The sequence below is a fragment of the Mus musculus genome, chromosome 4 (genome assembly GCF_000001635.26).
Source record: "Mus musculus strain C57BL/6J chromosome 4, GRCm38.p6 C57BL/6J".
Classification (NCBI taxonomy): domain Eukaryota; kingdom Metazoa; phylum Chordata; class Mammalia; order Rodentia; family Muridae; genus Mus; species Mus musculus.
The window spans coordinates 121,178,330-121,191,379 of record NC_000070.6 but is presented as its reverse complement, the minus strand read 5'-3'; the positions used below and the strand labels follow the sequence as shown (position 1 = coordinate 121,191,379).

Below are 13,050 nucleotides of genomic sequence, written 5' to 3'. Positions count from 1 at the left end.
GACACAAAAAAGTTACATCAGGCTTTTATGGTTGTTTGGTTTTGTTTCTGTTTTTGTTTTTTTGAGACAGGGTTTCTCTTTATAGCTCTGGATGTCCTGGAGCTCACTTTGTAGACCAGGCTGGCCTCGAACTCAGAAATCCTCCTGCCTCTGCCTCCCGAGTGCTGGGATTAAAGGCGTGCGCCACCACGCCGGGCCTGTTTTTGTTTTTGAGGCAAGGTCTTGGTATAGCCTTGGCTGTCCTGGAATTTACTCGTACTCGGCAAGATCTTCCTGTCTCTGCCTCCAAGGCTGGCATTAAAGGTGTGTACCACCACACCCAGCTTTACGTTATGTTCTTGGTGTCTTTTCAAGGAAATAAAGGCTCACGTATGTTCTAAGAGTTGAACAAGAACAGTTCATTCAAAGCAAGATAGTATTGCTCAGGATTTGCCTGTCTTCGAGAGTGACAGTAGCCACATGAGTGAGAGAGTAGTTATTTCCTGGGGCTTTGCTTATAAGGTGGGAAAGAGGGACTAATTGTTAAGGGTCATTTGAGTTCTCTACTTTAGTTGACAGACCTGAGTTGTCCCTTCTGATATATCTGATTTTAATTATATAGTCCATTCATGTATAAGCACAAAGTGGTAAATAGGAGATCCTTTCTAAAAGCTCAACTCCTAGACAATTGCCTGATTGTTTATACACCCAAAACCAACCTGTTTCTTAACTTTGCATACATCTAGGAGTATGTTTTAATAAGTGTCTACAAAGAGGAGGAGAAACTTACTCTATTATGGGTAGGATGTACATGGAGCAACCCTCCTTTCCATTTTCCCCTTCAATTTAGTGATGTATTGACCAAACTTGCTACTTTAATTCTGCATGTATATGGAGATCCAACTCAGGTATATTGTGGCTTTACTCCTCTGATTTCCCCCTGTCAGAAGAACCATTCTGCATTCCACTCACTCTGAAGGGATGATTCATGAATTGGTGAATATAGAATTCTTTGACCAAGGCCTAAAAAGACAGTGTGTACACATGTGTTAGGAAAAGAGGAATGAATAGTACATTTGAGAGTGAAGAGCCAATTTGTTTCCTTTTTATTTGTAAAATGATGAAATATGTTTGTTTTTTAGACCTTATTGCAATATGCAAGCAACAAGAATGCATCAGAACACATTGTGTATCTTCTGGAGGTATACCGCCTCGCTATCCAAAGCTTTGCCAGCGCACGTCCATTTCTAACTACTGAATGTGAAGATGTTCTCTTAGTGCTTGGCAGATTAGTCCTGTAAGTTTAAGCTCTTAAAGTACTTAAGAATTGAGTACTGTTGATTGTGATGTTTGCCTGACTTCTTTACAGTGCCACTGTTTATTCTGCAAAGCACCAATTCCCTCTACTCTCAACCTTCATTAAGTTCCCAAGAGGTAAAGTCCAAGTGAGGCACCAGCTAAACAAAATCTACCTTTAGAATCAGTCTCATTCTCTCCCCCATCCCTAACCCCCCACCCCCTTACCCCAAGAGTGACCTGGCTGTCCTGGAACTCTAGACCAGGCTGGCCTTGAACTCAGATTCACCTGCCTCTGCCTCCAGAGTACTGGGAATTAAGGCCTGCACCACCACTGCTCACTGAAGTCTTTCATTCTCAGGTTTGTACTTCAGTTACACAGTCCATTTTCCTTCTCTTTCCCATAGGTATAGAATGAGGTTAATCAGTTTGTTATGACTGTGACCAAGTGCCGAAGAAAACCAACTTAAGAGAGAATTATTTTGCCAGTTTCAGGGGTTTTAGTCCATCATGAGAAGGAGGCCTGGTCAAGTAGAGCAGTCTTCACCCTGAAGCAAGAAGCAGAGAGAGAATGCCTGCCCCAAGAATGGGTTTGCTCCCTTATCTTCCTAATCTATCTGGAGTTCGGGCTTTAGACAGCACTGCTTACCTCAACTGAAGTCTCCCCCTTAGTTAATCATTGGTGGAAATCTTTCACAGATACACCCTGTCCATCTTCTAGGAATCTCAGTCTAATCAAGTCGGCAACCAGAATTCATTACCATAGATTTAGGATCTGGAAATTGGTTATCTTTGAGAAATAGCATATACTTGGAAAAGAAACTGAAACTTTGCAACTTGTTTACATCTTTTGAACTGAAAATAATTTTACCAGCACAAAATATCATTATAGTAAAGCCACCCTATGTGTCCATAGTATTTAGCTGTTTTAATATTGGGTTGCCTGCTAGCAGATGAAATTACACCATTAACATCGCTCATCTCAACAGCTATTCAGATGTAGGCTGGTGCTGTCTCATTTAGATCCTGCATCGCTGAGTGAGATACGTGCTGGTCAGAGTACTCTATCTTTTGTCTAGCCCTACCTGTTTGAATTCTCTTCACCACAGCTGAATCTCTGACATTTTTGTGGAAGGTTAGTATTCCCTATTCATCCCATTGTTCTCCCTTCCAAGTCCCACTTACTTCCTGCCACTTGATATCAGTCTCTACCGGCAAAATGATGTGCTGTAAGATTTAGGTGAGCTGTTGGCAGATTGATATTTTGAGTTCTTTATTGATATTTTTAGGAATCTTCAAAAAATCCTTTTCTGTTGCTTCTTCCCTCTCCCTGGGTAGTAGGTACTGTGGAAGGAAGAATCATTTTTGCTTGGTTTTAGAAGTGAAGAAATCACTTAGCTGGTGGTTCTTTCCCCTGCAAGTGATAGAAACGGAAGTGGATGACAATCTGCATCTCTGTATAACTGTGTCAGCTAAACTCACAGTGTTCTGAGAGCTTGTTCTTGGTCTATAGGTCTGGGTAGCCTTCCTGTACAAGTGAACACTGCTTAGAATGTGACTTTTTTTTGAAGGCTCATATATATCTAAAATATATTAAAACAACAATGTAAACATAAAAGCATTATAGTTTTTCTTGTTTTTTTTTTTGTACTTGAAAAACCAATAGAGCAACTTCAAAGAAAAGGTTTAAAGAGTATACGTATTTAAACTATTTAGAGTAAGTATAAAATTCTTGCATATTTTTTCATGTGGCACTTAATTTATTACTCTAACTTCATTACATACTTACATAGTTATTTGCATTGTAGGAGTTGTTTTGAATTACTGCTTTCAGTGTCTGAAAGTGAACTGCCCTGTGAAGTCTGGGTACCATTCCTTCAGTCTCTACAGGTAAGTCTATTATTTTAATTCAAAGAATTTCTCTGCAAGTTGTCCAAATGTATATTTAATTATTTTCAGCAAAGAAACTTTGAAACTTAGAATAAAACCAAGCTATTACATATTTGTATATTTGTGATTATTAAACTGAAATATTCAGATTGTTCATAAGACAGTGCCTTGTCGATCAATATAAATCTCTAGATCAGCCAAACTAGCTGTCATCGATTCTATTCATACATTATACTCACAGGAGACCACTTGGGTGCTCACTTTTCTAAGAGGGTGGAACAGACTAGAAAATGGCAAGTGTCCTTCCTGCCCAGCAACAGGCGTCAAATGATCCGTTAAGGGTAGAAACTGAAAAGGTATTTTAAAAATATACTTACAAACTAGGGAGATTTTTAACCAGTAAAGTTCCTGCCTTGCAAGCGTGAGGGCCTTGAGTTTGGATCCCCAGAACTCATAGAAAAAGCCAGGTGTGGTACTAGAGGCCTATAATCCTAGGGATGTGAGATGGGAAGCAGAAAGAGGATCCTAGAGCTCATGTCTACCTGGCCTAGCCTCCTTGGCAAAGCTCTGGGCCTCTTGAACAAAGAAGGTTGGTAATATGCTAGAGAATAACACTAAGGTGTTGACCTAAGTGTGCACACACCTGCATATATGCATAAATGCATACAAATAAACATTAAATAATATGAATCGTTTAATTACTGATCTCTAACTAAGAGTCATTGCTCTGTATTATTTTATCTTAAATATTTTATGTCCTTTAATCAAGTAAACCTTAAAATGTAGAGATTATTCAAATCTCCCTTTACAACACGGAGGTACACATAGGAAAGTTAGCTTGCCCAGAGTAACATCCACCACCTTCCGATTCAGAATCCTTCATTAATGGCTTCATGCAGGACACATATTTCACAGTAACTTGGACCTGTTTCATATGGGCACAGATAAAGATTTATATATTAAAAACATACTTTAGAGTATAGAAATGTATTTCCTCTAGGCTATATACTACAAAATGAAGTGATTGTAATGTCTCTTAGGGGATAAGAAAATTCTTTGTCATTCTTGGCCTATTTGAAACCAAGTAATGTGGTTCTGATTTCTCACATACCAAAACAACCATTAGATTCATCTTTCATGTATGGCACATTGATTTCTGCTTTTGTTTGAGATTGGGTTAGCCGAAATCTAAGACCAGGCTGTTCTTGATCTCATTCTGTATCCCAGAAGGCCTCAACCTTGTGACAGTCCTGCCCTAGCCTCAGAGTGCTGGAATTACAGATATGTAGCACTACGGCCAGATGAGCACAAGTATTTTTGTCTTGATGCTTTGAGGCCTTGTTTGGTCCTGGCATGTTGCATTCTAAAAGGACATATATACTTAATTCTTATAGCGCTGTTAGTATTTTTATTTTATCCTCCCTAGACAAAATACTTTCATAAGCTTCTTTATTTTCTTAGAGTGTTTGCTTGAGTAAAATAAGTGCCTCTTCCCCCAGTGTCAGTTTTAGTAGTTAATCAAACTTGTAGGATATATTTTTGAATGTGCTCAGGAAAATTAATGGACTAGCACTGCAGATAAACGAGCGGTTTGGCCCCTGTTAAAATTCTGAAATATAAAAATAAGTTTTCTCATTTTTTTAAAAAGATTTATTTATTATATGTAAGTACACTGTAGCTGTCTTCAGACACTCCAGAAGAGGGCGCCAGATCTCGTTACGGATGGTTGTGAGCCACCATGTGGTTGCTGGGAATTGAACTCAGGACCTCTGGAAGAGCAGTCAGTGCTCTTAACCACTGAGCCACCTCTCCAGCCCAAGTTTTCTCATTTTATGTGACAAACGGACCAAGCAGTACATGGCATTCTGGATACTTTTGTCAAAAATAAACTTTTCTTTCTTTTTTGGTAAGGACTTGTTATGCATGTATCCTTGGCTAGCCTCGAACTTTTAATCTTCTTTTCTCACCTCCCAGGTGTTTTGATTGATAGGCATGCCATCATGTCATCTTTGGGGTATTATTTTGTTTCATGCTCCATCCTCACCCAGAATATGAGTTTGTATCAGCGAAGGCCTCAGGTCAAGTCCTGCTGACCAATGTACAGCCCTCATGTATTAGAAAACCTATTGTGAACAAGTTTTTGTCCTTGTTCTTGTTCTCAGGGCTGGAGATTAAGCTCATGCTGTCTGAGCTCTCTTACACTGGGCTGTATTTCCAGCCTGATGAAGATCTTTGTTATTGTTCATAATAGTTAGCTGCGTTTTGTTGGTTTGGTTTGGTTTTGGTTTGGGGGGTTTTGTTTGTTTGTTTGTTTGTTTGTTTGTTTTTGGTTTGACTAGAGTTCACTTTGTAGCTAGCCCAGGTGGGCCTTGAAGACATGATACTCCTATGTGAGCCATACAGCTTATTCTTCGGTTAGTTTTTATTATGAGCATGCAGCTTATTCTACATGATTTACCTCTTTGATAACCACATGGTATTCTTTACTGTGTGTGAACATGAATTATTTCACTAAATATCTCCTATTTGTTTTAATGGTATGAAACTGAATAACTTACTGCCATTTCAGTTTTATAGATTTCTAGGTGTGTCAGTTGTACTTTAAAAAAAAAACAAAAACAAAAAAACAAAACCCTGTGCTGGCAAGATGGCTCAGTGAGTAAGGGTTTGGTTTGTTGTTGTTGTTGTTGTTTTGTTTTGTTTTTGGTTAGGCCTGACAACATGAGTTGAAGCTTCAGAACTCACTGGTTGGAAGGAGAGAATTAGCTGCCACATGTTCTCTGATGACCTGCACAAAGTATTCTTTTGCACATAAATAAAACATTTTTAAATTAAAAGAATTTAACAGATGAAAAAGTAAACTATTTGGTGTGACATCCCTGACCTTGGTTCTCACTCCTTTAAGGTTGAGGATCATTTCATCTCAGTACTGGGAAATACTAATAACATCAGATTTAGATATATGGGGAGAAGAAAGTATTATTAAAACCATTTACATTTCAGTTACTGTTTATCGCAGTAGGGATAATATTTTCTTCTTTCTGTTTTGTTTTGTTTTTCAAGGCAAAAATTTTTCTGTGTAGCCCTAACTGTCCTGGAGCATACTCTATAGGCCAGGCTGACCTCGAACTCAAAGATCCCCTGCCTCGACCTCCCAAGTGCTGGGATTAAAGATTTGTGCCACCACTGACTGGCTTACTTCTTTCTATCACTGTGTTCTGTTAGGCACTGTAGATCCAATGACCTGATAGTAAATCCTGAAATTTTCATGTAGACCTCTTGTCTTCACTGAAAAGTAAATATCTGTTCTGTGTACAGGACAAAGAAGTCTAAAGGCCTGTCAGTCTGTAAAAGGAAAATGTTAACAATCTAAAATTATTTCAAATAATTACAGGTTAAATATTGGCATTAGTAAACTATTACTGGAAGTCTCTCTCTTTCCCCCATCATAGAAGGTTGGCCTTGAGCTCTTGATCTTTCTGTTTCTTCACTTGTACTCACTGATTGCTGGATATGTGCCACTCTGTCTCACTATGTAGGCCTGGCTGGCCTAGAACTCCAGATGTGCCTTCCTCTGCTTCTCAGATGCTAAGATTAAAGGTTTGTGCTGTCATACCTAGTAGCAATTACGTTTATACGCGTGCACACACACACACACACACACACACACACACACACTAATAACCAAGACCTTAAAATGTTTTGTATAAAGCCATGTCCTTTTTAACTAATACATTAACAAGAATTTAAATAGTTGAAAATCAGGGTTGGAGCTGAGTGAGGCTCAGCAGTACCCCTCACTCCAATGTCATACATACATCGTTTATTCCCATATGATAGTTATTTTTATTTGCAAGGCTATGCTGCCTGAATACTGAACGGGCTGGGCCTTTAAGTGAAGTCTGCTACTGCCAAGGTTAGTAGGTCTGGCCATTGTAATTACTGGGATATTTTAGATATTCTGCTCAGGTATAAATTGATTATGATAATAATTTTACATGAAGGAAATTCATGAAAACATTTTAAATACATTTTTAACTTGCTTGGAAATATTCTAGTAGGGAAGTACAAACATTTGAGGTTTCTCTCTCTCCCTCTCATTTATTTTTTTTTTTTTCTTTTTGGATTTTTTTTTTTTTTTTAAAGATTTATTTATTTATTTATTATATGTAAGTACACTGTAGCTGTCCTCAGACACTCCAGAAGAGGGAGTCAGATCTCGTTACGGATGGTTGTGAGCCACCATGTGGTTGCTGGGATTTGAACTTCGGACCTTCGGAAGAGCAGTCGGGTGCTCTTACCCACTGAGCCATCTCACCAGCCCTCCCTCTCATTTATTAAGTGTTGGGGTCCAGGAGTTTCCTCACAATCTACATCAACACCGACCTCAGTCAGACAGGGATAGTGTATTGAGCATACGACCCAGGACTGATTTGTCAGGGACACAAATCCAGACATTAAGATTCTACAGGGTTTTTACACCTAAAATCCACAAACATTTATGCCAAGTTATTCCACCAGTCAGGATTTAGGGACAGGATTTTGTTCAGAACAATGTCTTTATACACTTATGCTGTTCCCATTAGTTGGAGTATTCAACTGAGTCAAGGAACTTGCCTTGTCTAACATTATTATCTTGTCAAACAGGATGGATTGGACTTGTCTAACATTTTGTCAAACAGGATGTCAGTTACACATGTACATGTCTCTTTCTGCCAAGTAGGATAGCAGTTCTTAGGGAGGCTTTAGGAAATTAAACTTTACTCAACCCCTACTCAAAATGCAAGTCTTTTTTTGTTTGTTTGTTTTTGTTTTTTCGAGACAGGGTTTTTCTGTGTAGCCCTGGCTGTCCTAGAACTCACTTTGTAGACCAGGCCGGCCTTGAACTCAGAAATCCGCCTGCTTCTGTCTTCCAAGTGCTGGGATTAAAGGGGTGGGCCACCACCGCCCAGTGAAATGGAGGTCTTATTCCAAATAGTTTCTTATGTTGGTGCAGGTGTCTCTTATGTTGGGGTCCATCTCAGGGGCAGCTTATATAAGCAAATACCATAAAAGCTTATATACAGGTGCAGGAAATCTTACTGGGTAGTTGGTTCAGGTCCAAGTTCATTGTGGATAACTAGACAAAACAGTTCTACTGACTTCTGATTGGTTTCCAAGGGCACAGAACATAACAATATGTATCAATCAACTTGGGCATGAAAGTTTCTTTCTTTCTTTTTTTCTTTTTTTTTTTTGTTGTGTTTGTTTGTTTGTTTGTTTGTTTTTAGAAAGTTTCTAGAAACAACATTTGAGAACGTTTCCTTATATTAGTAATAGCACAAAATGGCAGGCTAGACAGGTAATAGTTACCTAGGCCTTAATATTTTACCTAGACTTTCAAAGTAAGTATTTTCAGTTTATTGATATTTAACTAAGTTGAGAAGGCAAAGCTTTGTCATTAGCTTCTCTTCTTAAATATGCTCTTTGGTTTTAGGAGTCACATGATGCATTGTTGGAATTTGGAAATAATAATTTACAAATACTGGTTCATGTTACAAAAGAAGGAGTGTGGAAAAACCCCATTCTTCTTAAAATTCTGTCACAACAGCCAGTAGAGACAGAGGAAGGTAAGTCTTAACACTCTATTGGCCATATTGAGTTCTAAGAGATTTGAAATTGGTTATTGATTAAAATTTTGTACCTAAGTTTTTTGTTTTGTTTTTCTGAATAGTAAAAAATAGTTGCTAATGTGTGTGTGTGTGTGTTGCACACTAGAATCCCAGCATGCAGGATCTGGGGACAGGAGAATTGGTTCCAGGTCAGCCTGTTACAGTTTCAAACAAATATTTGATATTTTACTTTTTTCTATAAGAATTCTTACTTTTAGTGTTGTATGTCTTTGTATTTGCTTTAAGTTGTCTCGAATTGAGTAATGATTCTCATATGGAGTTCCTGAAATGAAGATTAAATTGATACAGTTCTTTTGTTTTGTTTTGTTTTTTGTTTTTCGAGACAAGGTTTCTCTATAGCCTGGCTGTCCTGGAACTCACTTTGTAGACCAGGCTGGCCTTGAACTCAGAAATCTGCCTGCCTCTGCCTCCTGAGTGCTGGGATTAAAGGCGCACACCACCACCACCGCCCGGCGCTAGCTAACATTTTATTAAGTATGACTACTGTGTTCATATTGTTCAGGGTTTTTGTTGTTGTCTTTTTGTATAGTAAGCAGCTTAGCATAAGGGTTTGTGGGGTTTTGGGTTTTTTGTTTTTGTTTCTCACATGAAATAACCTGTTGTGTGTGTGTTCAGAAGACATCTATGGGCTAGGGTCTCTCCTTCCACCTTTTCATTGTGGAGAATCTTACCTCAGATTGCTAGGTGGTCTTGCCAGCCTTCAGGTGTTTAGATTTTTCTATTGGCCATGACCTTTGGGGACCTGTTTGGAAAAGATAATTTTCCTTCATAAATGTAGGCAAGTGGGAGACTAACAAATGATTATCAGTAAGAGCTGTTAGAGATCATACACTGCCAATGGTGGGTTATGCTTTGCTTTTGTTTTGTTTTTCAAAGCAGCGTTTCACTGTGTTTCCCTGGCTGTCCTGGAGCTCACTCTGTAGGCCAGGCTGGCCTTAAACACACAGAGATCTACCTGCCTCTGAGTGCTGGAATTTTAAAGGCATGAGCCACCACCACTCAGCTTATGGAGTATGTTTATCATGTATTTTCTAATTTTAGTAGTGTCCTTTTGTTAGTATGGTATATCTGTTTATATCAGCATTATCACAGAGTGATGCATTGCATCACAGTGTTCCTATGGCTACATTGTCACTAAGTGGCAAGAAATTGCCTTTTAGAGGTTTTTAAGTATATGAACATTTTACCTGCAAGTATGTATGCACAGAGGCTTGAAGAGAGGGTGTTGGGAATTCCCCTAGAACTGAGTTACTGATAGTAAGCCACTATCAGTAACTATATATATAGTTATATAGTTATATATGTATATGGATGTGTCTGTGTGGGTATGTGCATGTAAGTACAGTGCCAAAGGAGACTAGAGTCATTGAATTCACCTGGAGCTATAGTTACAGCTGTGAACCATCTCGTGTGAGTTCTGGGAATAGGATTTTGGTCCTCTTAAAGAGCAATATGTACTCTTAACCACTGAACCATCTCCATCCCTACGAACTCCTTTTAAATTAATCCTTAAATGTGATTGTTTTCAGATGATAAAGGACAGATACTGTCAATAATTATTTAGTCTTCCTAACACCTATGGCTGGGGATGGCCTTATAATTGGCAAGTGTTGTACTGCTAAGCTGTTTGTTTATATGTATGCCACAGCAGAGGACAGCTTTGTTAAGTATTGAAACACATGGATTACACAACTGTTGTTTTATTTTGCAGCGGTAGTCATGAACCAGTACCCTGGACGTGCAGGATAAATGCTTTGTCGAGCTGCCTTTCCAGCTCCTAGATTTCCTTTCAACATATAAATATATCGATAAGTAAATAAGAAATAAGTATCTGAGAAATATAGATACTTTTTAAGAAAGGGAAAGAAGCTAGGCATGGTGGCACACACTTTAATCTCAGCTCTCAAAAGCGGAGGCAGGTAGATTAACCTTATTTGAGCTAGACACTCATCTGTGCTAGCTGGCCAGCAGAGAGCTGCCAGTCTCCAAGCTTCAGTAGTGGAGTTAATACATCCTTTTGTGAGTCCTGGTATCAAACTCAAGTCCGCAGAGCAAATGCTTTTATCCAGTGAGCATCACCCCAGCTCTTGAAATAACCTTTCAGTTATTATTTACATTTGTTATTTAATGGTTTAGTTATTTTTATTGAATTTTTTTCCGGTGCATTGGTGTTTTGCCTGACTTTAAAAGTATTTGACTAAGGGTTGATTACCCTTACATCACTAAGTCCATGGTTCCATAGAGAATACAGAAGTCTAAACATTGTAGTTGACCACAGATTGGTAGCAGAAGAGCACAGAAGATATCAGAAATAAATAACAACAAGTAATAGTGAACATTTATTCCATGCTTGCTTTTGTCCTGTTTCTTATGTGTATCACTCCTGTTTCACACATGATCCTGGAATCCCCTTAAGGGGAATGACTTGTATTAACATCTTATACATGAGAAGCTTCATCGTCAGTAAGAATGAATCCTCAGATGGCAATTTAGAAATCTACAGTCTTACTATAACCCCTTATTCTGCATGTACAGAGAAATCTTAGTGTGATAAGAGATAGATGAAAAGTACTGTGCAGCAGGACTGGAGGCTTCATGATAACATTCCTGCTTTCTAGTATATTGTCTCCCGTGAGATTCATAACATGCTCATAGCCTTGTAACACAGATAGAGTGGGGTCTAATAATAGGCAGAACATAGCCAGGCGATAATGTGAAGAGGTTTAAAGAACTGCAAGGCCAGGGGCAAATAACTCTGGTTCTCTGAGGAGAGGACCACGTTTGTTTTTTGAATACTTGACATAACATTACTGAAAACAAAAGAATAAAGAATTACTGATAGGGGGAACTATAATAATTATTTTGTGGATTTAAATGATTATTATTCTAAAATGGGAAACGGCTAAGGTAAATGTGATGTTTTTCCTTCATGACTTTTGACTTTGGTTCCACTTTATACAATTTAAAACCAAAAGCATATAATACTAAGACCCAAGCTCTGCCTGCTAAATCTGTCTCCAGGGTTGGAACTCAGAAGTAGTTAAAAGTAGGTACAACTTCTGGAGAACAACTTGGCAACATGGACCAGAAATATTGAGGAAAGCCTTTAAGCTAGTAGCCCCACTTCTTGGTCTTTGTTTTGTTTTGTTATTATACTCATTGGTAAAATGACCCATGCACAGGCTTGTGAATTGCATCATTATTGATGATTGTTAAGATTGGAAACAAGTTGTAAATGGATCAGTAGGGACTCATTAAGATAAATTATATAATATATGTTAATAGTGAGATTTGGTTGATAGCAATAAATAATAAGGCAACTCTAAGATTGGTGGTAGAATGAACTACTATATCATCTATTTGGTTGGTCAAGAAAAGGATCATTTCTGTAAGGGTACAGAAAAAGATGAAAATAATTGTTTTTCTGGGAGGGAAACTAAAGTACTGATGTCAAAATAAAAGGAAGATTTTCTTTCTTTTTTAATGAATATTGCAGTCTGGAGAGATGGCTCTGTGGTTAAGAGCACTTGCTAGTTGCTTTCAGGAGGACCTAAGTTTGATTCCCTGTACACACGTGGTGGCACTATTCTCTAACTTACAGATACTCACATGGTACACATTTAAGCACACAAATATGAATATGAATACATACATGCATGCATGCATGCATATAGAAAGAATCTTTTGAGGGGCTCTCATGCTAGGTAGGTTTATAGGCATACATCCACCATGCCTGGCTTGGGCCACAATTTTAGCTGCATATGTGTATACACATAGACAATGAGTTATCTTACTTTTTTTTTTTTTTTTTTTGTGGTTTTTCCGAGACAGGGTTTCTCTGTGTAGCATTGGCTGTCCTGGAACTCACTCTGTAGACCAGGCTGGCCTCAAACTCAGAAATCCGCCTGCCTCTGCTCCCAAGTGCTGGGATTAAAGGCGTACACCACCACGCCCATCTTATCTTACTTTTAAAAAGATAATTTTAAAGAAATTCTAGGAAATGTTGACACTCACTTTAATCTCAACAAAAGCAAGTGGATCTCTTGAGTTCAAGGCCAAGACTGGTCTAGATATGAAAGACCCCCTAAGGGGGACCCTCACTCAAGCCTCGGGACAGCCGCGGACCCAAGAAGACACTGAGACCGAACTCAAAATGTTGAAGGCAAGATTTAATAAAGCAACAGCAAGAAAGCACATAGACCAGAGCTCTGGG

The 13,050-nt window shown here is 38.5% G+C and overlaps 1 protein-coding gene across 5 annotated transcripts in view; it reads left to right on the top strand.

The window, feature by feature from the left end:
- Rlf (rearranged L-myc fusion sequence) overlaps positions 1-13,050 on the top strand; it is a 69,239-nt gene that overhangs the window by 23,742 nt on the left and 32,447 nt on the right. For 2 of the 5 annotated variants that reach the window (XM_030253080.1, NM_001346660.1), the window contains exons 2-4: positions 1,122-1,276; positions 3,084-3,165; positions 8,642-8,774. The exons of 1 other annotated variant lie outside the window; for it this stretch is intronic. Coding sequence is in view for 1 of the 4 variants with exons in the window: in NM_001346660.1 (NP_001333589.1) it covers positions 1,122-1,276; positions 3,084-3,165; positions 8,642-8,774 (370 nt within the window). In the remaining 3 variants the exon portion in view is untranslated. Of the gene's footprint in view, positions 1-1,121; positions 3,166-8,641; positions 8,775-13,050 lie in introns of all 5 variants that reach the window. 2 more of the 5 variants (XM_017319915.2, XM_006502657.4) reach the window with 2 other exon arrangements.